This window comes from Labrus mixtus, chromosome 6 (assembly GCF_963584025.1).
Source record: "Labrus mixtus chromosome 6, fLabMix1.1, whole genome shotgun sequence".
Lineage (NCBI taxonomy): Eukaryota > Metazoa > Chordata > Actinopteri > Labriformes > Labridae > Labrus > Labrus mixtus.
Window position 1 is genome coordinate 27,877,194 of NC_083617.1, and position 25,166 is coordinate 27,902,359.

The 25,166-nt window shown below is 40.4% G+C and overlaps 1 protein-coding gene across 27 annotated transcripts in view; it reads left to right on the forward strand.

Annotated features, from left to right (window-relative positions):
* Positions 1 to 20,436, forward strand: part of LOC132975911 (regulating synaptic membrane exocytosis protein 1-like) — a 113,869-nt gene extending 93,433 nt beyond the window's left edge. For 16 of the 27 annotated variants that reach the window (XM_061040783.1, XM_061040799.1, XM_061040795.1 and 13 more), the window contains 12 exons: positions 344 to 427; positions 2,789 to 2,854; positions 6,000 to 6,109; positions 7,798 to 7,916; positions 9,409 to 9,563; positions 9,648 to 9,862; positions 10,269 to 10,301; positions 13,813 to 13,978; positions 16,856 to 16,968; positions 17,085 to 17,186; positions 17,354 to 17,493; positions 17,904 to 20,436. In XM_061040783.1, the coding sequence (XP_060896766.1) occupies positions 344 to 427; positions 2,789 to 2,854; positions 6,000 to 6,109; positions 7,798 to 7,916; positions 9,409 to 9,563; positions 9,648 to 9,862; positions 10,269 to 10,301; positions 13,813 to 13,978; positions 16,856 to 16,968; positions 17,085 to 17,186; positions 17,354 to 17,493; positions 17,904 to 18,122 (1,522 nt within the window). In that variant the 3' untranslated portion in view covers positions 18,123 to 20,436. The remainder of the gene's footprint in view (positions 1 to 343; positions 428 to 2,788; positions 2,855 to 5,999; positions 6,110 to 7,797; positions 7,917 to 9,408; positions 9,564 to 9,647; positions 9,863 to 10,268; positions 10,302 to 13,812; positions 13,979 to 16,855; positions 16,969 to 17,084; positions 17,187 to 17,353; positions 17,494 to 17,903) is intronic. The other 11 variants (XM_061040805.1, XM_061040806.1, XM_061040808.1 and 8 more) reach the window with 6 other exon arrangements.
* Positions 20,437 to 25,166: the final 4,730 nt, after the last annotated feature.

Genomic DNA, 25,166 nt, shown 5'->3' on the forward strand with positions numbered 1-25,166 from the left:
CTACAAACAACTGCGTGTTGTTAAGAGATTTTTGTATGCAAAACAAGAAAACAGAGAAAGGATGGGATTTAGTCCTCATCAGTTGGTTAATAAAAAATAGAGCTCAAAAGAGTGAGACAGTGGGCCATTATTCATTGGAACCAAAAACAACAACTGCTAATGAAAGCTGTTGTCAGCAGTCTGCTGGACGTGTAGATGAGCACACTTGTGCTCACAGTTTTACCAACTCAACTTTATGAAGTGTACTTGCATACCCAATGATGCCATGGCATTTCTAATTCTGAAATGTCTTTTAGATGTGGTCATACTGTATGGGTGATTTGTTTTGTATGTGTACACGTAGAAAACCTTTGTCCCATTCCCTGCCCCGGAGACGTCCTGCAAGTCCCAGGATTCTTATCCAACATGCTTCCCCTGAAGATGACAGGTACCCTTTGGTGGATCCCCAACCGCTTCCTCTTAGAGCTTGACTACTGCCTTCAAATCTGATGCAACTATGACCCAAACCCGGAAGTGTTTAAGTTATATAAAAGGAGAAAGGCGTGTTTACAAGGCAAATAACCACCCAATATGTCAGCTGGTTTTCTATTATAATAAACACATTCTTTTAAAATTGACAGAAGACCTTCAGGTTCAGTTGGGTCTTATTGGGTTAAGGCAAATGTCAAGCTCTTCCTCATTTTACAGCTAATGCTTCTCTCTTCGCTCAGTCCTGATATTAGCAGTTGGTGAATTTACAACCTAAATTCTTTCAGCTCTTTCTCTTCAGACTTAAGTGTAGTGAGTGACTTTATCTTGTATTATATCCAAACTGTAAGTCATATTAGCACACTGGAGAAGTTTGTCCTTTCTTCCAAATTGTAACGACCTTTAAAGAAACGGTGTGGGAAGGTTTCGAGATTTGGATGAAAAAGTTGTATTTTATGTTAAATATCAAATCACAGAAAAAGGAGGTAGTTAAACGCGCATCACATAGGTGCAGGGCAGTGCAAAATCAGCAGACTGTGGAAGAAGTTAGGCCCGCACACTTGATCAAATGCCACAAAAAGTTTGAATTCATTCGACGAGAGGTCTTCTTCAGTTTCCAAAGTTTCCAAAACTGATCACCTGAAGAAGACCTCTTGTCGAAGCGTTGTAACGAATGAAACATTTTTGTGGCATTTGAGCAAATGTGCGGGCCTATCTTCTTCCACAAATATGAAATCACAGCAATGGGACGGTTAAGCATTCCATTAAACATTAAAATGGTTTCCTAAGATCCCTAAATCAGTATACACCAAGAGATTTAACAACATTTGATCTAAATGTTTTGTTCCACAAAAGACAACCTTTATAATATTACTAAGAATATGTACAGAGCACAGAAATGTTTTTATGGGGCCACAGTCTGGCTTATATGTGATTGTCATTTCAAGAACCTTTCATCAAACCTGTAACATCTGTTTTAAGGTTTATGGGAGTTTTAAACAGATGTTACAGGTGAATTACTGAGATTTTCAGTTAGCTTTAGGCATATTTTATCCCAAGGAATGTGACCAGGCTAACTGTTAATGCCAGGGCATACTCAACTTAGGCAGACACATATAAAAGATCTACTCTTATGAGACTTATGAGAAAAAATGCTTGTTTCGGAAAATTTCAAAATAATACTTTTAATTTAAATGTTTACCCTCTTGAAACCAACAATAGTTGCAGTTAAACCTGTAGGGTTTTCAGGTAATTTCAACAAATACAAGATAAAGTGACAAACTACTCTTGTCACTTTTTGACCTTTAGCCTTTTGTTTATAACTGCAGTAAGGTCAATGAGCTGGACACAGTGAGAGTGAAAATAATGCACAATGTAGAATTTGCCAAATGAAAGTGTCTCACAGGCAAAGACAAGTTCTACACTGTATGAAGCTTTTTCACTCCCATTGTGTAAAGGGTTGCCTTTGTATCGGTTTTTTTCAGCTTGTGGTGGTGGTGGTGTTATTCTGGTTTCCAGTCTGTTGCCAAGAGATGTAGTGATAGTTTTCATCCCTGGTTGTGGTTTGTCGTTGCTGTAGTTGTGACTCCTTTTTGCTTTTCTATTCTTCCTTCACGGTTTTCTGGTGCCTGGTTTGTGCTCTTCTAAACATCTGGTAGTTTGTTCTGGTTATGGTGTGACCTCCTGCCTTGTTGAGTTGCTTCCTGCAGTCTTTCCTAGCGTACTCTTTCTGTTCTGGGATTTGCATCTGCAGCTTCTATGTGCTCGCATTTTCTTCACAGTCTCTAAAAAAGTCCTTCTTTCTCAAGGCTTAGTGCTCAGAAATGACTGAAAGTTCACAATGTCCATAATTCATATCAGAAGTGTGACTGTGTGTGTGTGTGTGTGTGTGTGTGTGTGTGTGTGTGTGTGTCGTACATGTATCATCCTTGTCATCTTCATGTCCATGAATGGAGAATATGGATGCTGCTTCCTACTCAAGAGACTTTAATTCACCTCAGTACAAAGAGGTACACACACACACACACACACACACACACACACACACACACACACACACACACACACACACACACACACAGTTACAGATGAAGCATGAGTGTGTGACACCCCTTATTCATATCCCCATCATACCATCTATCACAGCATGCCTCCTATTTCCTGTTTTCCAGATCATAAACTTATAAGGCCACTGACAGCCGCCTGACAGACTCTTCTAAATCTAAATGATGTTCCTCCATCATACTCTCTTCCATCCTCTCATCCATCCATCCATCCAACCTTTTTTTCTGTTTTGTATTGCTCATCCACCATTCTCCAGGCAGCCTCGGACCCTGGAAACACCTGAATGTCAGACTCATGGCAGGAAGCTGTCTAACAGTAGCAGGTAAGGCACGTCAAGAAGGATTGTATGAGCTCATTGATGGAGGGGCTCGCAATTTCTCAACCAGCTTTGGCCTCTTTTCTTTAAACTGACTACTGCTGGTAGCTTTTTAAATCAATTCATCAGCTTGGAGGAAGCTACTATCTTTGAAATACTCTGAGTCCGCAGTGAGATTGGATTAAGATTTCCCCACATTGGACCATCTTAAAGAGAGTGTGAAGGGAATGGTACTGTGTCAGGAGAGTTTCAGTCTAACATGGAACACATGATGATATCATGTAGTATGACTGTCCCTTTCTTCATGATCTCTTATGGGAAAAGGTGTCAACTCACTCTTATTAGAAATAATACCAAAAATAACATTTTTAGTGCACTTCATCAGATAACATTAAGAATATATGTCTTTCATAACCTTCTTTAGGTTTACAGAAAAAACAAGAAAAAAAAATGATGCCATTGCGTTACAGTGCAAGTTTCATTGCAGAATCATTCAAGGTGTTCGCACATGGAAGTATATTTTTCCCCCTCTATTTTGTTAGAATACAGGCATATTCCAGATGGACACCAACTGTTGTAGGGTAGGTTATGACTTGCAGAGCGACCACGTATGTGACTTGCTAGATAAGCGAAAGTGCCACTCACGGGAGGTCAACAGAGAAGGCGCTCCACAGCCGGCATGGTTGGTGTTCATCCGAGAAATCCTAGCTAACTGGTCATAACACTGGGCATGTTCAGCCTTAAGTAGAACTGGAACTGGCAATCATCCAGATGCAATTCATGGAAAGGCAGTGAAATTCACAGAGCTGTGTGCACCTTTAGTGGTGAGCCCCAAACATGGCCTACCACTTTGTAAAAATTAGATGTTTTGCTAGTTTCGATTCGACACATTTTTGATGAGCTTTTGTTTATTTTTATTCTGTTGCTTTTTTCTCTTTTTCATTTTTCCACGACCCCATCTTTCTTCTTGCATGCCGCTGTCTCACGCACTGTGTTGCTGGGCTTTGGGTTTGTATGGCACTTGTGTGATTTGTGTGCACATTTGTGTGTGTGTGTGTGTGTGTGTGTGTGTGTGTGTGTGCACCAGTATTAAACCTACTTCCATCTTAAGGGGCTCCAGAGGAAAGAAGGCCGCGCTGCGGCCCCTCGGTAAGGGGAAGCCCCCTTGAATGAATGTCCTCTGACTCAGAGGTGTATCCCTTTGAGGTTCTGTAGATACTGTTGTGGAAAGGATAAAGTCAGGGCTGCTCTCACACTCCGTCATTATCTTTCCTGTTTATGTGTTTCTGTGACCCGCCTTTCCCAATTCACTGACCCTGACGCTGCTGCTGCTCTTCTATGTTTGTGCATTTATCGTACATGTGTGAAAACTCAAAGTTCATTGTTTAACAGTTGTAATATCCAAGCAGATGTGTCAGTGTTGTGTTTTATGGTATGTGTAAGAAGCCCATTTATGTAGTTTGGTCTGTTTCAAACTTTTATAAAGCAACATCCGAAATCAAGTGTTTGCAGGATTATTTGTAAAACATAATTCTTTCATAATGATAGGTCTTTTGATTCTTTTTTACCTGGGCCCCCTTACCTTTTTTTTGTTTTTTAAGCACTCCCTTCAAAGCACCAGACTGTGTGTTACACAAACACTGTGAATGATCGAAATAATCATGAAATTTAGAGCCTGACTGATAAATTGGCCATATATTATATGACAATCGGTGTCAGCAAATTTGATCTCCAATATGCCGATATAACTATGTTTATTCAACTTAATGTGTATTATTTATTTTTATATAGATTGTATTTATAATTGATCATATCAAAATTAAATTAGTGCTTCTGCATACTCTTTTTATTCTGGCCATAAAAGACTTTTGTTCAACTGTAAAATACATCTTGTTTTCATTGTACATCTTCTTGAGAAGTTTTTTATAACAGAATTTGAGGGTGTTTTATATCTATATCTATCCATCGATTTATCTAGCCATTAAGATTGAAGATTCTCCCTAAAATTGGTATCGGCCCCAAAAATCTCATATCGGTCGGGCCCTAATGTAAAATCACCAAATTCATAGATCAGCAAAACACACTAACCAATAATCAAACCAGGGATTCCTGTGTTCTACATGGTTAAATGACTGTTTTCATCAAAGGAGTCTGGTGCTTTTGAAGAGGGCGGTATAAGGATATTTAAAAAACGTGTTCACTGCAACGATAGCTCCTTATGCAATAGTTCTCCATGGACCCTTTTTATGATGATGTCAAACACTTAGAATAACAATCTGAATGTGTTAGTGGCCAAAACATGTTGGACATCTTTTGTATCTATTACTGCCTGTTTTTTTAGGATAAAGCAGCACAGCAGAAAACACAACTGATTTGATTTGACATAGTTTATGTCACTTGGAATGAGTGGGTGAGTAGGTTCTCAGTCATCCAGTTTCATGGTCAATTCGAAAGCTTGATCATAGACAACTGGATCGGTTGAAGCTCCCGTGCTTGAAATGTCTTCAAGATCTTCAACCAGTCCAGTTGCCTTTGGATCATGCTCGAAGTCAGTTGGAATTAAAACAAATTTAGCATTTTAAGAAAACACTGGTTGGAGGAATAACCCTCTTCTTTGTGGGTTAGGTGCAGTGGGATTTATGTTTGAAGGCTTCCACCTCCTCTATCTGATCTTCCACCATCTAAATGTTTATTTGCTGCTTTTTTTCTGCCACAGGATCCCTCACTGTCAACCCCTGAACAAGCTTCACATTGCTTCACTCTGAGAACATGTTGCTGACACTGATCGTTCACTGAAATATTACTGCTACTGAGTTGTTGTTTTTTTCATTTAACTTATGTCACTTTATACTTAAGCCACAGTCTGTCACTTCAAAGGTGCAACTCTTAAGATAAAAAAAAAAAAAAACATATTTATGTGACTGTGTATAGCTTTTGATTTCCTTCAGGTGAGTTTCAAACACTTAGGCTGTGTGAATGTGAACTCCAGTGAGTGACCGGAGCTGCAGTATAAAAGAAGGATTAAAACTATTTTGACTTTAATTTTCTCTTTTTTTCCCCATCCTTACGTCATGTTTGTTCTTCTTCAACTCTCTCCTCATCTCTCTCTACCTCCGTCCCTTTTCTTCTCTGTCCCTTTACTCTGTGTTAGGGGCCACCTCCAAGGTGGTTCGTCTCTTTCCTCCTCAGTGACCTCCTCCTCAGCCCGCAGAGTACGACAACTCCCTCAGCTTCCCCCTCAGAGCAGCACCGCAGAACAAGGTAAATGTTCATCACTTTACGTGCGTGTGTATGTGCAGGTGTGTGTGCTGTACTGTACAAATGTCTTTAGAAAGCTAATGCTTTTTTTTTAGGGCCAAAAAACAAGTACTGGTTCAAGAAATCCTCTCTTCAGTTCAAATGGGCCAGATGGAAATAAGGGCATTTTCTTAAATTGAGATATTTTTATAATGTGTTTATTAAACCAGGAGAAAGATGATGGACATTTTTTAACATCCAGGTCAGTGGCAGTTGCCGAGTCTGTTAGGGCAAAAATCAATTGGGGCCCCTCGAACCAGCGTTCTGCAGGTCACCAAGAGTGAGTTCTGTCAGATGGGAACCCCTTAGGGAGGTTTCCTACCGTCATTGCAAAACCTGCACATTTTAGACTGCTGCTTGTGTAATGTGTAATGACTAATTTAAATCCCATCCCCCAGCCAGGTTAAAATCCTTAATTTAAAAGTTCACCTGTCGTGTTGAAATTCTTTCTTCTCACAATTTTTTCTGTACGTCTATCCCCAGTTCTCAATTGTATTTTTTTTTCCAAATGAGCACGAGAAACTTTTGCCCTAATTCAAAAGATGTGTTCTCAGAGACACACACGTATTTATTCCCATGTTTTCACCTTACTGATAAGTTACATATATCACCACATGGCTTTTAGTGGACTCCACAACCCAGACAGCATTGCCACCTTTAACAAACCCTGGCTTTGTTCACAAGAGAGTTCCAGGTAACAACGGTGACCATACTGATACCGTCTACCCTTCCACATGACTCCACAACCTAGCTGTAAAACGAGATGAGGAGTATGAGCCAACACATCACCAGTGCGATCAAGTGGGAACCTCCCTTCACCGATGTTTCTGGTGTGCTGGAGCCAACTTGCTCTGTGCTCTCTCTCACTGTCCATTATACCCATTGACAAAACGTCCTTGTGATATCTTCTTGATGTAAAAAGGCCAAACAAAAACACTACTACTCCAACATTACCCAAGGGATAAGCAAAAAACAGATAGTCTGTAGTCTGGAGGTCACCCCCACCAGATTAGGCTTTACGCCCCTTCCCCCCTAGTCTCTCACTCGGATGAGGGAATAAAGAAGAAAAAGTTAAAAGAAAGAGGACAGGGAAGGCAGATCCAGGGTGAGGTTCCTGTTAAGGTTAGATCTCAACCAAGCTGTATTAGTCTGTATGCACTTCCTCCCCCTTAGTCTCTGCTGTCACGAGGAAAGAAGGGAGAAAAGGAGATACATGGTTTACTCATAAGTTTGTTTAGGCCCCCAACTGGTTCTAGTCTCCTTCATCCAAATCCACTGATTTAAAATGTTGGGCTGGATCCTGAGTAGATAACTTCTATAGCTCTGCTGCTGCTAAAAATACTTTTGTTTGAGGTATTTCCTGAAGTTTCTCACTGGTGAACCTTAGGACCTTCGTTCTATTGCAGACAAAAATGTGACTTTTTAAAATGTCTCTTCTTTCAGGTGAAATTCAGTATTCAGGAATTTATTCAGGACTGTATGTGTCCTAGCTGCTGAGGCTCTTTCTCTCTGATATCCACCTGAATTTATCACCTCCTCCTCGACACAATATGATCTCAGCAGTAACATTTTCTGATGAAGCGGGAGTTTCTTCAGCTTTTATTTTCTTTATTTGTGATTGTTTGTGTGTGTGTGTGTGTGCGTGTGTGTAGCCCTGGTAGCAGAGGAGTGTGTTCGTCAGCTCCAGATGAGGGTTCATTCCAACCGGGTGTCAGCTGCCTCCACCTCCAGCCAACAGGACCTGGACCGAGCCCTCAAGAACAAACGGGAGGTGGGCCACGACTATTTGTTACTGGCTTCATTTAGTGTCATCAGGAGCATGGGGGGGGGGGGGGGGAGTAACGCTTAAAGCCAGAGAGCAGGTGCCATAATGTTGCTGAAGTGCATCGCAGTGAATTCTCTTTACTGTCGAAGGAAGTCGTAAATTATGTTACGGTAATGGGGAAGACCACTCAATAAAATGAGTTGGTTCCAAGTCAAATAGAGAAGTGTTTATAAATTCACACAGGCTGCCATTAAATCCCTTACTTACAGAAGGAGTGACAGATAAATGGGGCTTTCCTGACTTTCACACGCCTGTTTGCAGGTGGTTAAACTTTTCTGTATGCAGAGTGTCACTGCTGTCTGTGTGATGTATTACACTGTCCCTCATCTGGACGCATGCTAAGTTATCATCAGCACAAACTGGCTTACATATCCACAAATCAGAAGAGGTGCAGTGATATGGATGGAAACACATAGAAAGTAAGTTGTCAAAATGTACTTTTGGATATGGTGTTTTTTAGAACGATACAATCTCTGACCTATAACCCTAACCTAAAGATCATCAGTCAGATTTTGAATGAAAAGCTGCAGCGAGCAGAAGAGATAACACTTTGTAAACTACACATAAAATAATGTTTTTGAACAATTTCCAGAAGTTTGCCTGCATTTCTTTGGTGTTAGAAAACAGGAACAGGGTGCTAGTGGCTGGCATTTAGGTGCGGGCCCCATGTACGGAGGCTGTGGTCCTCAAAGTGGGCCACCAGGGTTCACATTGGACCTGTGGCTCCTTTCCCGCATGTCATTCCCTCATTCCCTACTCTCTCTCTGTCCCTGATTTCTAACTCTATCCACTGTCCTGTCTCTACAGTAAAGACATTAAAAGCCCAACAATACATCTTTAAAAACAAGAACTTACTCAATATTCTGACTTAGATTATTGTTGCCATGGCATCAAAATCGTTATCAACGTCATATGACTTTTACTGGAATCATATTTGAAATTTAAAAAGATGATATTATGACAACACTACAAAGTAACACATTTAGAATCAGAATCAGCTTTACACAAGGAATTTGACTTTAGTGAACTGTGCTCTAAATTTACAAAAAGTTAAATACAACAATAAACACAAAATAAGAAAAGATGTACACGACTAAATAAGACAATAGTGTAGTGGTGAGTAGTGCAAGCATGCTGAGATCAACGGTCAAATGTAACTTAAAATTCTTCTTCAGTTTTGGATGTGTAGAAATCATCATGTGATGAAATGAAACCATGACAACAAAAAGGCCTTGTTTCTATGCTGGTTCAGTTCTGACTAAAATATGTAAACGTATAATAATAGATTCTTAGATCTATTGTTAATGGCAATCTTTATAGGTTATCCTTAGAACCTCTCCTGAAGGCTGATTATTGGTTGGTTTGTTCTCGGTGTATGTTCTTCGTATCTAGCACTAATATCTAAATGGCAACATTTGTTTTTGTTTGGTTCCTGCAGCTCGACAAGGACCGCAGGCGGAGCAGTGAAAATGTTTCCCATAAGTCCTCAGACAGTGATGTCAGCGACGTGTCAGCCATCTCCAGCAGTGCCTCTCGCATCAGTAGCACCAGCTACATGTCCATCCAGTCAGAGAGACCCCGGGGACGCTTCAGGTACCCAAACACTCCCACAGGCTCTTTTTGTCTGTTATTCATTCATTTTCACTCAAACTGATTATTTGTTATATGTAACGACAGCAGGGCCATGCGTGCATCAGGCCGCCACATGATGAAGAGTACCAGCGTGAGCGGTGAGATCTACGGCATGGAGCACGCCGACGGTAGCCAATCTGACACGGCCCTCGGTAGCCTGGGAAGCGGGATCAAGAAGCGTCGCTCGAGCCTCAGCCAACGTGTTGTAGCCATTCTTCCATCCAGACGCAGCCGGAGTACCTCGCAACTCAGCCAGACAGGTCAGAGAGCAGTCAAAGAAATCTAAATCATCTCACTAATCCACAGAGAGAGAGAGAGAGAGAGAGAGAGAGAAACACTTCACACAGATAAAGCCTTCTTACCTACATCACTAAATGCCTTTTAGTCTGCTGTGTGCACCACAGTTAAATAAGACATTTGTGTAATTACTGTAAATACCATTTGCTACTGCCAAGAAGATTGGCTTCCTCTAATGTCAACTAGTCCGTTTGATGTTGTGTGGTCAAAGGAGCCAAACAAATGTTGAATGCTTCATGTGTGCATTTCTTTATGGATTTGATGTTTAACAATATCCATGTACAAACAAAATGTTCTCATGTTTTAGTACAGGTGTTGTGTATCCTGTGTTGTTGTTTATTGGTGTTGTTGTTGTGTGTGTTATTTCAGAGGCGGCGGGTAAGGCGGCGAACAGACAGAAAGGTAAACCAATAGTGAGAGAGACAGACAGACAGACACACAGACAGACACACACACACACAGACAGACAGATAGACAGACACACACACAGACAGACAGATAGACAGACACACACACAGACAGACAGATAGACAGACACACACACAGACAGACAGACAGACAGATAGACAGACACACACAGACAGACAGATAGACAGACACACACACAGACAGACAGATGGACAGACACACACACACAGACAGACAGATAGACAGACACACACACAGACAGACAGATAGACAGACACACACACACAGACAGACAGATAGACAGACACACACACAGATAGACAGACAGACAGACACACACACACACAGACAGACAGACAGATAGACAGCTAGACAGACAGACCCTCATACAGTGTTTAAGTATCAGGCAGATAGACACTTCAGGACAGTAAGAGATGTAAACTGACACTTAAAGGGATACTTCACCCATTGAAACATGAATCTGTATTGACATTGGGTCATTCCGATTCAGAGATTTCTTCCAGAATTGGTATCTTGTAAATTCCTGGCAGAAAACAGACTCTATGTCTGTGTCCATAGCAAACAGTGAGAGCACCGACACTACCAGCTCCAGCTCGAGCCGGCCCTGGCTCCTCGTCCTCACAGCCACTGGCTTCGGGTGCTGGGGCTGCTGGGGGCCAACACCCGCCTGTCGGCAGCAGCTGCCTCGCTGCTATATTGCGGTTCGTAGAGATAGCCACGAACATCCGATTCGAGCACAAGACCTTCAAAATCCCCTTCATCCATATCAGTTTTTTTCGCCATTGTTAGTTCTTATCAGCTTTCTCCATAGAGCCTGTTAGCATAGCATTCCAAGCAATATGGCGGACGTTAAGTTTCGATTCTGGGAGTGAGTTCCCACCCACTGATCTGTGATTGGTCTGTAGCTTCAGTGGTCGAAAATATGAGGAACTAGCGTTGTAGTTTCACCCCACTAACCACAACAGCTTCCGATGGCGCAAAATGACGATTTTTGCGTCATCGGAAGCTCCTTTTCAGACTTACAAAGAAGAAATACAAAGATTTCCCATCTCAGGGGAAAATGAGGGCGGGATGCACGACCATTCAAAAACACTACCAGGTTTCTAATGATACAAAGCTTAATGCAAATGGCTGAAGTATCCCTTTAAGTTCAGGTGCTGCTCAGAAAGACTCATAGACACCATGAAGGCACAACGTGAATACATGATCAACTAAGCGTTGTGTATTTAAAATATTGTTTGACTTTGTATTCACTACAGAATAACTAAAAGGTACAAAATAATGTAGAATGAGTCACGTTTATTGCTCCAGTCAACAGACACATAATGGGCTTGATCACTGCAGGATTCGGTAAAGCTTGGGGGTACATGTTAGCAAATGAAGTATTTACACCAAGAGTGGTTGTCTTAAAACTGACAGATTCAGATTTTTATTCGTCTACAATTCATTTATCAGAAGCTTTTCTCCAAAGCGGCGTACATCAGGGAGGAAGTACAACACAAGTCAGGATCTAGAGAGGAGGAAACAACGTCACTAAAGTGCAAACTAACAGCTGAGAGTCTGATCTGACACAGGAGCTGACAGGAAGGGCACAGAGGCAGAGCACCGTTTTATTTATATGTATAGATATTCTTAGTGTCTGAAACATGACAGAAATGATCTCTTCAGAGACTAAGATGCTTTTTTTAACCACAGTTAACCATTTTGCTTAGTTATCAGTTATCAGATTCAGATTGGTTTGTTTTTTTATGTTATGAAGTTTTACACAGTATTGTATTAGATCTGAAACTATTACACAAATACAGTTCAATGCACACAGAATGCAATGAACCCCAAGCACGGCGCCACACCGGGGCTAGGAGGTGCTATAGCCCCATCAAAAATGTCTAGCTAAGCTTTTATCACGTATGTCTGCTTTTATTTGAAAAAAAAAAGAAGAGAGAACTTAAAAAGTAACAATGAATTCATGAAAATCGACTATTCAAAGCACCCCAACATATCAGTAAATCTCCCCCTCAGCACCGGGAGGAAAAAAAATCCTGGCATCGTCCCTGAATGACACAAACAACGTTTAGTTAGTGGAGTTCAGTGGCTCTAACTGTGCAACGAAAGAGAGAGAGAGGCTTCCTCTTCACCAAAGAAGACTCTCCCTGCAAGGATCATTTCTGTAATGGTCTACACTAAGAAACTATTTAGGCTTGTAAGTGTGAAAAAACAACAACAAGCATTTTAAGAGGGAATATTCTCATCAAGCACGTTTGTGACTGAGGATTATGTTGCAGTGATTAATACTGTTTTACTGCTGCTGTCTGTTGAAATCTACTGGAGCAATCAAACGCTATATGCAATAATGAAAGAGTGACTTTAGATCTACTGTATATACGAAGAGAGCTTATGAAGGAACTGTTCAAAATAACTGATTTTTTTTTTTAGTTAATAAATCATCACAATACACAGAACGATATATGAGACATATGAAGAAAGAAAAAAAAATGATCAATCTAAGTTAGAAAGGCAGCTACAGAGAGGAGTGATAGCCCTGTTAGACAATCCTGCACCTCCTGCCCTCCCCGAGCTCTGTCTCCGGCACGCTTCCTCACTCCTCCTTCTTCTGTCTCCTTTGTGTTTAAAAGCTGCTTCAGTTCTAGATAAAAGCCTGGCTGAGTCCAACATACATGCATGCTGGATCTACATATACAGTTTCACTACTTTAGGTCGCGCCCCGTGTACAGAGGCTCAGAGCAGGCGGACCAGGTTCAAGTCCGACCTGTGGCTCCTTTCCTGCATGTCACTCTCTCTCTTCCTGGTTTCCTTCTCTATCCACTGTCCTGTCAAAAAAAGGCAAAAAGCCATGAAATAAATCTTTTCGAAATATATATCCTCTTTTTTTAACAACAAGGAACTAAATCTGACTTCATCTGTGAGTCATTATCCTAACCAAACACGTGTGTGAGATTAAACAGCCAGCTTTTAAAAAGTTCTGAACTCCTCTTGTAAGCACACTTTATGTTTTCTTCAATCCTCTGACTTTTCCCTTTGCATTTTTCTTTTTACATTTTCTTTACATTTCTGCTCAACATTGCAGATTGTTATAGATTCATTGAAGCATAGTCACCCTCCTGCAGTGACTTCATCACATTAAACTCCTCCCTAGTTCCTAATTTTGTGTCTTACTTCCAAAAACCTTTTGGAATCTGACAGAAAATGTATTTGTATTTATGTTAGAAATCTTGTTTTTAGATGTTGATGAGGTCACCCTGGATTATAGATTTGCATGGGATGGCGTGTACATTAATAAACCTCATGATGATCAGGCTTGTGTTTTGTGGACACACAAAAAAACGTCCCGGAAAAGACTTTTAATCATTACTAAGGGACTAGTCTTTTATTTTTCTGTGTCAGTCCGGCTCCCACAAGTCCTTAGGAACTGAAAGACTAGCCTTGGTCTAACTGTTGTTAATTTCCTCTCCTGTGTTCCCTACAGAGACGACAACAGGAAAGAAGGGTAGTAAGGGCGGCAGCAGCAGCATCCAGCGGAGCGTGGAGACGGGCATGGCCGTGGAGTATCCGCGGGGAGGGTCAGGCATGAACCGACAGGCCAGCAGAGAGTCCACTGACGGCAGTATGAACAGCTACAGCTCTGAGGGGAAGTACGTACACACCTAAGAACAGATCTACATGAGAAGAGAGAACACATGTAGTGGTTTTCTTAGCTCTCTTTTGGTACCATTACAAGTTAATCACAAGTTGGTCTTTTAATTATTTGTATTTACAAACAGGCTGGTTTCAAAATGCTACAGTTCTAACGGAGCATCAGACCGAAAGCAAAGCAAACTCTATGTGCAGCCAAATGACAAAGAAGTCAATGCAAAGATGCCAATAGATACGACTATATACGAGTATTAGGGCCACATTAAATATTTTTTTCCTAAAATTTTGAGTTTAAAGTCATAATTTTGCGAGAATAAAGTTGTTGATTCACGGGAGTTAGGGTTAAATTGGTTGAACAATTTAAATTAGGATATGGTCAAATGTACAGCTCTGGAAAAAATTAAGAGACCACTGCAAAATTATCTGTTTCTCTGATTTTACTATTTGTAGGTATGTGTTTGAGTAAAATTAACAGTTTTGTTTAATTCTATCAACTACTGACAACATTTCTCCCAAATTCCAAATAAAAATATTGTCATTTAGAGCATTTATTTGCAGAAAATGCCAAATGGTTAAAATAACAAAAAAGATGCAGTGTTTTCAGACGTTAAATAATGCCAAGAAAACAAGTTCATATTCATTTATACACAACACAATACTAATGTTTTAACTTTGGAAGAGTTCAGAAATCAATATTTGGTGGAATAACCCTGATTGTCAATCACAGCTTTCATGTGTCTTGGCATGCTCTGCAGCAGTCTTTCAAATTGCTGTTGGGTGACTTTATGCCCCTCCTGGCGCAAAAATTCAAGCAGCTCAGCTTTGTTTGATGGCTTGTGACCATCCATCTTCCTCTTGATCACATCCCAGAGGTTTTCAATGGGGTTCAGGTCTGGAGATTGGGCTGGCCATGACAGGGTCTTGATCTGGTGGTCCTTCATCCACACCTTGATTGACTTAGCTGTGTGGCATGGAACATTGTCCTGCTGGAAAAAACAATCCTCAGAGTTGGGGAACATTGTCAGAGCAGAAGGAAGCAAGTTTTCTTTCAGGACAACCTTGTATGTGGCTTGATCCATGCGCCCTACGCATCTGACCAATTCCAGCCCTGCTGAAGCAATCCCAGTCCGTCACCGATGGGTGCGATACACTGTGGCTTGTAGGCCTCTCCAGGTCTCCATCTAACCATTACACGACCAGGTGTTGGGCAAAGCTGAAAATTGGACTCATCAGAGAAGATGACCTTACTCCAGTCCTCTATGGTCCAAACCTCAGCCTGGCTCTTCTTTGCTTCTCATTGATGAAGGGCTTTTTTCTAGCTTTACACGACTTGAGCCCTGCCCCTAGGAGCCTGTTTCTAAACGTTCTCACCATGCACCTCACCCCAGCTGCCATTTGCCATTTTTTTTGTAGGTCACTTGATGTCATCCTACTGTTTCTGAGTGACATTCAAATGAGTTGACGGTCATTCCGTTAGTCGTTTTCGCCCTATGCCGGTCTGTAGCTTTGTTGTCCCCAATGTCTGCTGCTTGACCTTGTTCTTATGAACAACCGTCTTGGAAATTTTAAGGATGGAAGCAAGCTGATGCTCACTGTAACCCTCTGCCAGTAAAACCAGAATTTAACCCTTCTTTTCCTCACTCAAAACTTTTATTTTCAACTCTTTTGGAATGGTCAATAGTTATCTTTTTTACTCCAATTACTTTTGAGGTACTACTAGCACTGTTTTTGCCATCCAGCTGGTCCTATTGCAAGAGGATAGTGATGACCACAGCAGTGGTTTTTATACTTTTCCTCTTTTAATAAGATTTGGAATCAGGTGATCACCTAAACAGTACCTCGTTAAGTAGAATGAGGTGTGCTTGTGTTGGAATTCAACAGACACTGGAATGGAATGGCTTTCATACTATGTAGAGATGCTGATTTCAGAAAAAAATGCAGTGGTCTCTTAATTTTTTCCAGAGCTGTATTATTCTGAAAGGTTGTATCAGAAGAGCAGCCACCTGCCTGTGCAAAAAAGATGAAAGGAGAACCCTTAAAGCTTTTCCTCTGACACAAAAGACACACATTTCCTCTGTGTGTTTTTTCTTTGGAAAAGCTCCACTTCCTTGCAGTATGTTATCAGGGTCTTGATATTTTATGACAATGTGATGCTGATGTGCCAAAACCATGTGTAGTTTCATATCGGCACACGTTAAGCCCCAACACAACTAATCAGATATTTTAAGACCTTGTCAAACTGTTCATACTCAGTCAGTCTGTGTTGCAGACAACACAAGGAAGTTATTTCCATATTTGTGAAACCTTTACGAAAGTATAACTGCTCCACCTTCCTCATTTACGTACAGGCGGCTGCTGCTCTTCTGATAGCCTATAAATGTAGACTAAAATAACAACTTTATTCTTGTTAATTTATGGCTTAAATCACAAAATCTACAAAAAAAAATCCCTAATACTCCTTCGTAAATTTCCTTTCGTTTCAAACCTTTATTTATTCTCAAAAGGACTCTGAGGCTTCCCTCATTGTAAATAGATGCTAATTTGCACTAGGTGGGGAAAAAAATGAAACAAACCTGTCAGTGCTGTCTTCATCACAGCATTTAGATTCTTGACATCCTGAATGCGCATTAGAGCTGTCAACCAAAAAAAAAAGACACATTTTTAAAGTTGCTGTCCTGTCCCATCAAACAAGGCTTGAATTTCCACTTTTTATAAATGTAGTCATTTCAGCTTCCCTTAACCTCTTCATTTCTATTCAACTAGAAACATCAGATTGTTTAAGGTTCGTATTGTGTAGTGTAGTAGACAAGATTTCACAAAACAAAAGAGAGTAACTGTGGAATAATTGTGTGAATGTGTGTGTGTGTGTGTGTCAGTTTGATCTTCTCAGGTATGCGGTTAGGTGCTGACAGTCAGTTCAGTGACTTCCTGGATGGTTTAGGCCCCGGTCAACTGGTTGGCAGGCAAACACTAGCAACACCTGCAATGGGTGAGTCACGCCTCCGTCACCATCAATGTTCCCAAGAGTTCAAAAATGAAACTGCAAATAAAAGGATCTATTTTCTGATCACATGTATAATAGGAGATGTGTTTCTCTACATACAGGCGATGTTCAGATCGGTTTGATGGACAAGAAAGGCCAGCTGGAGGTGGAGGTGATCAGGGCACGCGGCCTTACTCAAAAACCAGGCTCCAAATCCCTCCCAGGTAACACACAAACACTCTCAACACTTCACTACAGAAGGTCTCCAACTCAAACACATGCACAATAAGACAAAGTCTCTCCATCCCTTTGCTCCTTCCTCCCCTTTCCTTTTGCGCTTTACATCCATCTTTAACTTTAACTCCTTCCTAACCCCTCCCACTGTATTCAGCCCCCTATGTCAAGGTGTACCTGCTGGATAATGGATCCTGTAAAGCCAAAAAGAAAACCAAGATTGCACGAAAGACCCTGGAGCCGCTTTACCAGCAGCACCTGCTCTTTGAGGAGAGTCCCCAGGGCAAGGTGCTTCAGGTAAATCTTCTGTGTGTGTGTGCGTGCGTGCTACATGCTTATTATTTGTTTCAAAGAATTTAGTCATGATTTGTTTACTCAGACCCAAGCTGGGTTGTTTCAAACAACTTTGAAACAACTTTTGTCACATTGCTTACATAACTAACACTGACTGGAACTGTCTGTAGTGAATTGAGAGCTGACCTGGACTTGTCTAGTAAAGCTGGAGACTCACCTTGGACTCTTAACACAGTTGTGCATTGATTATTTTATGAACATTTTCCTGGCTGTAGAGGGTAAACTTAGCTTTGAGTTGTGCTCTAAAGTCCTGAGTCAGGTTTGTTTTGAAGTCTAGAAGCTTTTCTGCGACTGAAGTTATGCAAATTAAAAAGCTTTCTTGCTAAACTCACCTCATCTATTCTGTCCTGCAGGTGATAGTTTGGGGCGATTATGGACGATTGGACCACAAATGTTTTATGGGTGTAGCACAGATTCTATTGGAGGACCTGGACCTCTCGAGCACGGTGATTGGCTGGTACAAACTGTTTCCACCATCCTCATTGGTGGACCCTACATTAGCTCCGCTCACGCGGCTGGCGTCTCAGACGTCATTGGACAGCTCAGGACCACCACCGGGCGTTCGGTCCTAGTGACCGAATGGCGACCACAACCCCCACCCCAAATAACCCTTAACTGACAAAACAATGGACCACAGCTACTGGACCAGAACTGAGCAGAGGGCGAGATCACGTCCTGAGGACGACAACAAGAAGCCTTCGGTCAACAAATGAAAAGCCAGACGGAGCGACAGGGAATGCAAGAGAGAAAGAGAGTGAGGGAGAGACAGAACTAGCCAATCAAAGCTTAGCTGGAGTCTGACAATCATGTCTCACACCTTCCCTCTTCCTCCTCTGTACACCTTTTCAGTTTCTAACTTTGCTTTCTTTGTTTTCTTCTCTCACCTGCAACAGGAGACTTTTTCTGTCCATCATTCTCCACGTCTCTTTACTGCTTTTCTGTCTTTCTTTTCTCCTAACATCCCTGTGCAGCCCCTTTTAGAGCACCTGTTCAATGTGGAGCCCTCCGCCCAGTAGCCCTCCAGCCAATCAGAGCAAAGCTTACTTCTAGAACACAGGGATGAGTAGTGATAACAATGTGTGAGTTAGTCGGTTGCATGGATGGCAGCTGCCCTCAGCTGTACCACGACTTTAAAGTTATCTGATGTCTCTAGAGTGTAACCACGGTAACACTGTCATAACTGAGTATGAGTGGCAGTGGTTTGGCACGGTTTGGTATGGTTCGATAACCTCTCGGTGAAAGTGAGACTGCACATGCTCGTGCACATTCTTAGCCTTGTTGTGATTAATGAAAGCAAGCACAAGAGAAGCTTGGCTCGTTGGCAGAGGCAAACAAAGTTTTGCTCTTTGTCTTAAGAAAGAGGAGAGATAATAGAGGCCAATGACGATTTGCTTTTATTTCATTTGCTATTTTTTTGTCTGTCTTTGTTTTGCCCAGGTTTCAGAATGGTACCATATGGTGCAGACTCCCTCTGTGTATGTGTGTGTTTGGTTTTTCGAGCGATGTTGCGCCAAAGACCGACCTTAAAGGTCCGGTCAGATACGCCCGAACATCCTTAACCCAACCCTCATCCCCATTCTTTGTCTCCTCCCCCTTCCTGACCTCTAACTCCCCCAGTAGGAGGGAGCAGCATGACTCGGGGACGCCCCGGATCGGCCCCCAAGCTGCATGCACGTTTCTTTTTGTTCTGTTTGTTTCGTTTTTTGTTTTGTTCTCTACTTTTTTGTAAAATAGAAGACGAGACAAATTAACGAACAATTCTCAAAAAAACATAAACAGAAAAAAAGACTAGACTATGTGTGTTAGTTCCACATACTTTTAGGCCAGCTTGTATGTTGCATGTTCTTGTACAGTTTGCTCGTACTGAATATGAATACAAACAGAGAAAAGCCAAGCCATCCCCGCCCCCTAACAGGAGCGGACCAATAGGGGGGGACAACTCTACCCAGGCCACGCCTATCACTCTGGGTCTAAATATACATATTAGGAAGTCTCCGGAAAAAGAAAAAACTCTTTGTTTCCGTTTTTCTTGAACCCTTAAATAACAGTGCTGTTCTGTAGTACTGAGCATACTCGAGCCCCTGGCGTATCTGCGGGTGTAGGTGTCTAAACTGTAGTTTAACACAGTCGGGGCTAGAGACAGAGATAGAGAATGTGTGTATAACAGCTCAATGTATATGAAGTATCATTATGAGTTTGACAGAAATTATAAAGATATAGATATATGAATATAAAAAGAGTGTATCTGACTGTACACCGGTCACCGACACACACACACACACACACACACACACACACACACACACACACACACACGTACACCTTGTACATACAAACCAGGAAGAGAGGCTTGAATTACGTTAAGAACAAACAAAAACGTTGCTGACACACTAACATTCCTGGTCTCGTAGAAGGGAATTTGCGTCCTGTGGATGTGCTCGAGCCGCTGAGCGGCCCTGAGCCACAAGGGGGCGCTAATAGGCCTTTATTTTTGTCCTGATTGCAGAAAACAAGTAGAACCAATTGGAACAAAGTTGACTTTCTTCTCCTTAAATCCCCTCACCCCTGTTTACGATGATATTGGTTTGGACTGGACTTCTGAAGCCAATAAGAAATCTAATTTTTGCAGACATATTTTGCGGATGTTTCTGTTGAAACCCTTGGCGGTGTGGCCGACTGCCCTTTCCTTTGTCAGTATTACTCCAGGAATACTGATTGTTTACAGCCCATGGCTCCCCACTCCCAAACCACAATTTTAGATGAAAGACTAAGTATTCACTGCAACAGTTCTTGTTTGTATAACAGATGTGGCTCTACTGATGTGTATGTTTTATATTCAAGAGTTCATTTTTATTATTTACAAATAAAAGACTGTGTGGAAGAAGATGATGGCTTTTTGGAACAGAGTGGTCTCCCTTTATTCTGAATTATTTTCCTTCTAGAAACTATTTCACAGGTTAAACAAGACTTAATTTAAACTGGTGCACAGACACAGAAAGCCAAACAATACACAAAACATGTTTTTTACATTTACATCTCACCAGTTATTTATGAAATGTATCTTAAAGTACTTATCTCAGGCTTGTGCTGCCCCCCTGTGGTGGGACTAGGGATGACATGTAATTTGTTCACTCCACTTGCTGCTGTTTTTTCTTTTTCTTTAATAAAATCCACATGTTCAGACATGTTTTTCAACACTTCAGCAAACAGCTGTGAGTATTATAGACATTAGAAAGATATGAACTTAGGGCAAATGACCTCCAGAGAAATACAATATATACACACACTATTGAAGAAGAGGACTTCAGAGCCCACCAGGGGTCAAATTATCACAAACATTTTCTAGCTTTCTTTTGGGACTAACAACTCATGAACTGGAAGCATGGGTTTAAGTGCTGGACTTCATCTTCCTGCAAGTAAAATAAACTTTTATATGTAGCAACATAAGTAGTGAAGAGTTTTGATGTGTTTTTTACTATTAAGGGACACATATTTTTTCCTTCATGCTGAGAGGTTTGTCATTAATTGCTTTATGAACTGAAGAAGTCAGGAGGCAAACTTTTAAGCTGATCATCCAACAACATAACTTGGATTTTCCTTCCCTTCTGAGAGGATGAGAACGCTTTGCAGCACACACAGTGAGGAGGAGATGTAGCATGATAATCTGTAAAACCAGACATTCATGTCCCTGTTGATGATTTGTTGTGTCTTCCAAACAGAAGATATTGGTTTAAAATCATTGAGTGTGGGATCTACTTGTAGACTTGCTACACTTTGATTTCTGTGCAGCCATTTCCTGCTTTAGAGGAGTCAGTACATGTTGGAAATATTTATAAATGCATTGACAAATCCTACATTGAATGAGCATATTAGTAATGTCTACAGACTGCACTAAGGTAGTGCTTTGGTGTAGTAGTGGATAAGACACTGCCTATCAGGAGCATCATGAGGTTCAGAGTCCTGAATGGAGGATCCACGGATGAAACCCTGTCAGAGGTGAGTCCTACCCAAAGATTCACAGTGAAATTATGAGATAGGATCATTTTCCAATAATTCCAATAAACCACATTTATTGGAAATTCAGTGAGTTAAAGAATACATAAAAGGTGTCCTAAAGGGTTGTAGTTTGCTTTGCTGAAACGTGAACTTGAGACAGAGTTCAGGTTGACTTCTCAACATTCATCAGTACACAAGAGCCTGAAATAAATGATTGTTTCTTGTTTCCATAATGCTCTGTATTGAAATATAATTCAGGTAGACAAGCTTCTTGCTAAAGTGATTACACTCATTTTAAAGACTCTCAGGTAGAGCCTGGAACAATGAGGAAGAAAGATGACACGTGTACAGATGATTGGAAAATAAAATACTTTTTTTTTGAGGGCATGAAAGTGATTTATCTTTAGAGCTGAGCTCTAGTCTTGTCATAAAGTTCTTTACATTTGTTTTATACAAAGTGTAGATGAATGAGATTGTTCTCTTCTTTCTGCCTCACACTGATATAAATACTCTGAGCAGCATCAGTAACACCTTCACATTCACTCAACGTATGTCTACATCCAACACCTAAAACAAACAAACTCCTCTCATTAAAGGAATACTTCCTAAAAATACTTGAATATGGTTGTATTAATAGTTTTAAAAAAAAGATATCATTTGATTTGATTTGAATATTTATTCAGAACATGTAATAAATGAAAAATGTAAATATAACAAAAGAGAGAAAATACACAATTACTACTGTAAAGTACGATGCAGACATCAACAGTCATCATCTTTATATGGTATGAATAATATTATTTAGTTTAAACGTTGGATGATCTTGTCCAAAGAAGAACATAAAGAACTGTGTTTTAAAATAAGACAGAAAATCCTCCTGCAGGCAGGTGAAGCAAAGAGTGACACAGAGGTGAACATAAGAAAAAACATGAATTAAGAATATGTCACATAAATTATGAAGCTAAACACTTTGAACAAATCTACTTCACACCTGTAACAGCACTCCTTTGATACTCTGATATTTAACAGGACTGACGTTTTGAATGTCTCCACAGAGGAGACACATTTCTGGCTCTTTGATGCCATCTTGTGGTGAGTTGATAGAACTGAATTAGGTTGTAAAACCAGTTGGCTGAGTTGAATACCATCCTTACTCGCCTCCTCAATATCAGACGGTTACATCCATCTAACCGTTGTTTTCACAAACTATTTAAATATTAAAATAAATAGTAAAAAATCCAATCAGTTGTTAATACAGTCAATAAAGTGTTAACACTAAACTTTGAATAACGAATGCTCAGAACTATGTCTTTACTATGATCACAGCTGTTTTGAGGTCAGCAGTTTTGTAGAACTGTGTTGCTTATTTAAATTAAAGTGTATTCTCCTTCACAAAAGGCAACTGAGTCATTACATGAGGAAGGATTCATAAACATCCTCATTTCAGAGACAAACACAACAGATCTGTGAGGCCATTTGACCGTTTGTGTAATGTAAGGTGTGTAAATTATGAAGTATTTCAAACAATATAAGATTTTGCTCGTCAGTTCATGCACAGCATAAACAAATCTAAACTCCATAAATTCAAAGTTATAATAATTAATATGAACTGATAACTAGAAAAGGGTACAAATGTCAATACTTATGAGGGATTAAGATCCTCATATCAGCAATCAGAGTTTCTCTTGTTACAGTTATACAGATGGATGTTTATTCAGTATGTGGAGATTTATTATATACTATTTACACCCCCTTTAGGCATCATGTGGCAGAAAGCTGTGTGAGCTGCTTCTCTCCTTTCTCTGTGTCTTTTCTGTGCAGGTGCAAAAGTCACATCTCCAATCACATCATTGTTTTAAGACCATGAGAGTACTTCATACTGCCAACACAAACCATCACAGTCTGTTAGGGCCCTCGGTACAAATCAACACGACACATGTCCCGACACCTTCTCCTCTTCCTCTTTCTTCCTCTTTCTTTTTTTCTTCACTACATATGAAGAGTTCTCCTTCATTTTCCTTTGTTGACTTTCATTGACAAACTTTGGTTTTTCACAGCAATAATGAAGGGCAACACTTAGCAGGGCAACGAGAGTGAGTGCTGTTAGATGGGGCCTCCTTAGGGAGGTTTCCTTATGTCGTTGCAAGAGTTGTAGACTTTGGTTTAAGTTTGTGAGCCCTCAGGGGGCCCCTAATGGTCTGGGGGCCCTAGCACTTTCCAGCCCTGCCTGTTGACAAACAGAGACTCTGTCACCAACTTGATTTGATGAATTGTTGCAACTATGAGTTGAAATATAACAACATCAAATCCTCTAAAATGTTTATTTAGGTTTTTCTAAATATGACCTCTACCTCTGCTTTAAATAAACTTCTATCCCAACCAATTTATTTCACTGAGGAACTTTCAGGCCTAAAGCCAATTGTACATAAGTTATTTTTAATAATGGCTTGACATCTGTGTTGTTTGTGATAATAAATGTTGATAATCTTCTTGAGCTCTCAACTTTATTATCTTGTTTTCTCTGGAAAACAAAGCTGCTTTTTTCCCTGTGACGACGTTTGTATTTCAGCCATTTCTCGAGATATCGAGAAAATGGCTGAAATACAAACGTTATGACTGGAAAACCAGCGCTGTTATCCTGAGATAAGAGATAAATAAGTTGAGCTCTCAAAGGAAATAACAGAAATGTGTTTATCATAAGGGGAAAATTTAGTTAAATAAAATGTATTGATGCATGTCGGGGCTTCTATAGACAAGACTTCAAACTAAAACCACATTTTCACCAAAAGTACCTGAAACTTTTAGTCCCCGGAACTAAAGGGTCTACTCCTGTTTAACACAGCTTTACATACTCACTTTATTTTTATGAGTAGAATCGTCACAGCTGCATGAATACACGTGTTACTAAGTCATACATCAGCTTTAATTTAGCATTATGACCTTTATTTAACTTAACCTTGTTTGAAGCACTGGCTCACTAATAATGATGATACTGGGGTTATTAATATGTAATGCTGCAATATGGTCACTCTGTGCAATAACTACTATTCTTGTATATTTTTTTTATATTGTGTGTTGCTTTATCTTGTCTTTAATCTGCTGGTTGTATATTTTTTATAAATTCTATTTTATTTTAATTTTATTTTTGTCTTGCACATTGCTGCTGGGCTGTTTGTCACCAACAGAATTTCTTTGCATTGCATTCAATGACAATAAAGTGTTTTATGTCTTATGATGATACTGAGGTGAAAGAGTGTGTATTTAATGTATGGAAGCTGCCTTCATGTTGAAGTTTATCACTCATCCTCTGTGACTGTCTTGACTCATGTGTCCTTCATGGTCCAGTTCTTTCTTATTTTCTTATTAGACATGTATGAGTGTGAACATATAATCAGGGGAGACTAAAAGTTTGATAATGATAAGAGTGTGGAGGTGGTGGGCACAGTGCACTCTACAGCCCCACTAGAGGGCGCTGTTTCTTCATGCTGAATGAACACATACAGTCAAAAATGTGATGTCAGTAGGAAATGTGCTCATCTCCATCGCCTCTTGTTGTGGGAGACAAAAAAAAAGATATTTTTTTATTTCTGTGGTCGGGATGATTTTTGATGTTGTTTTAG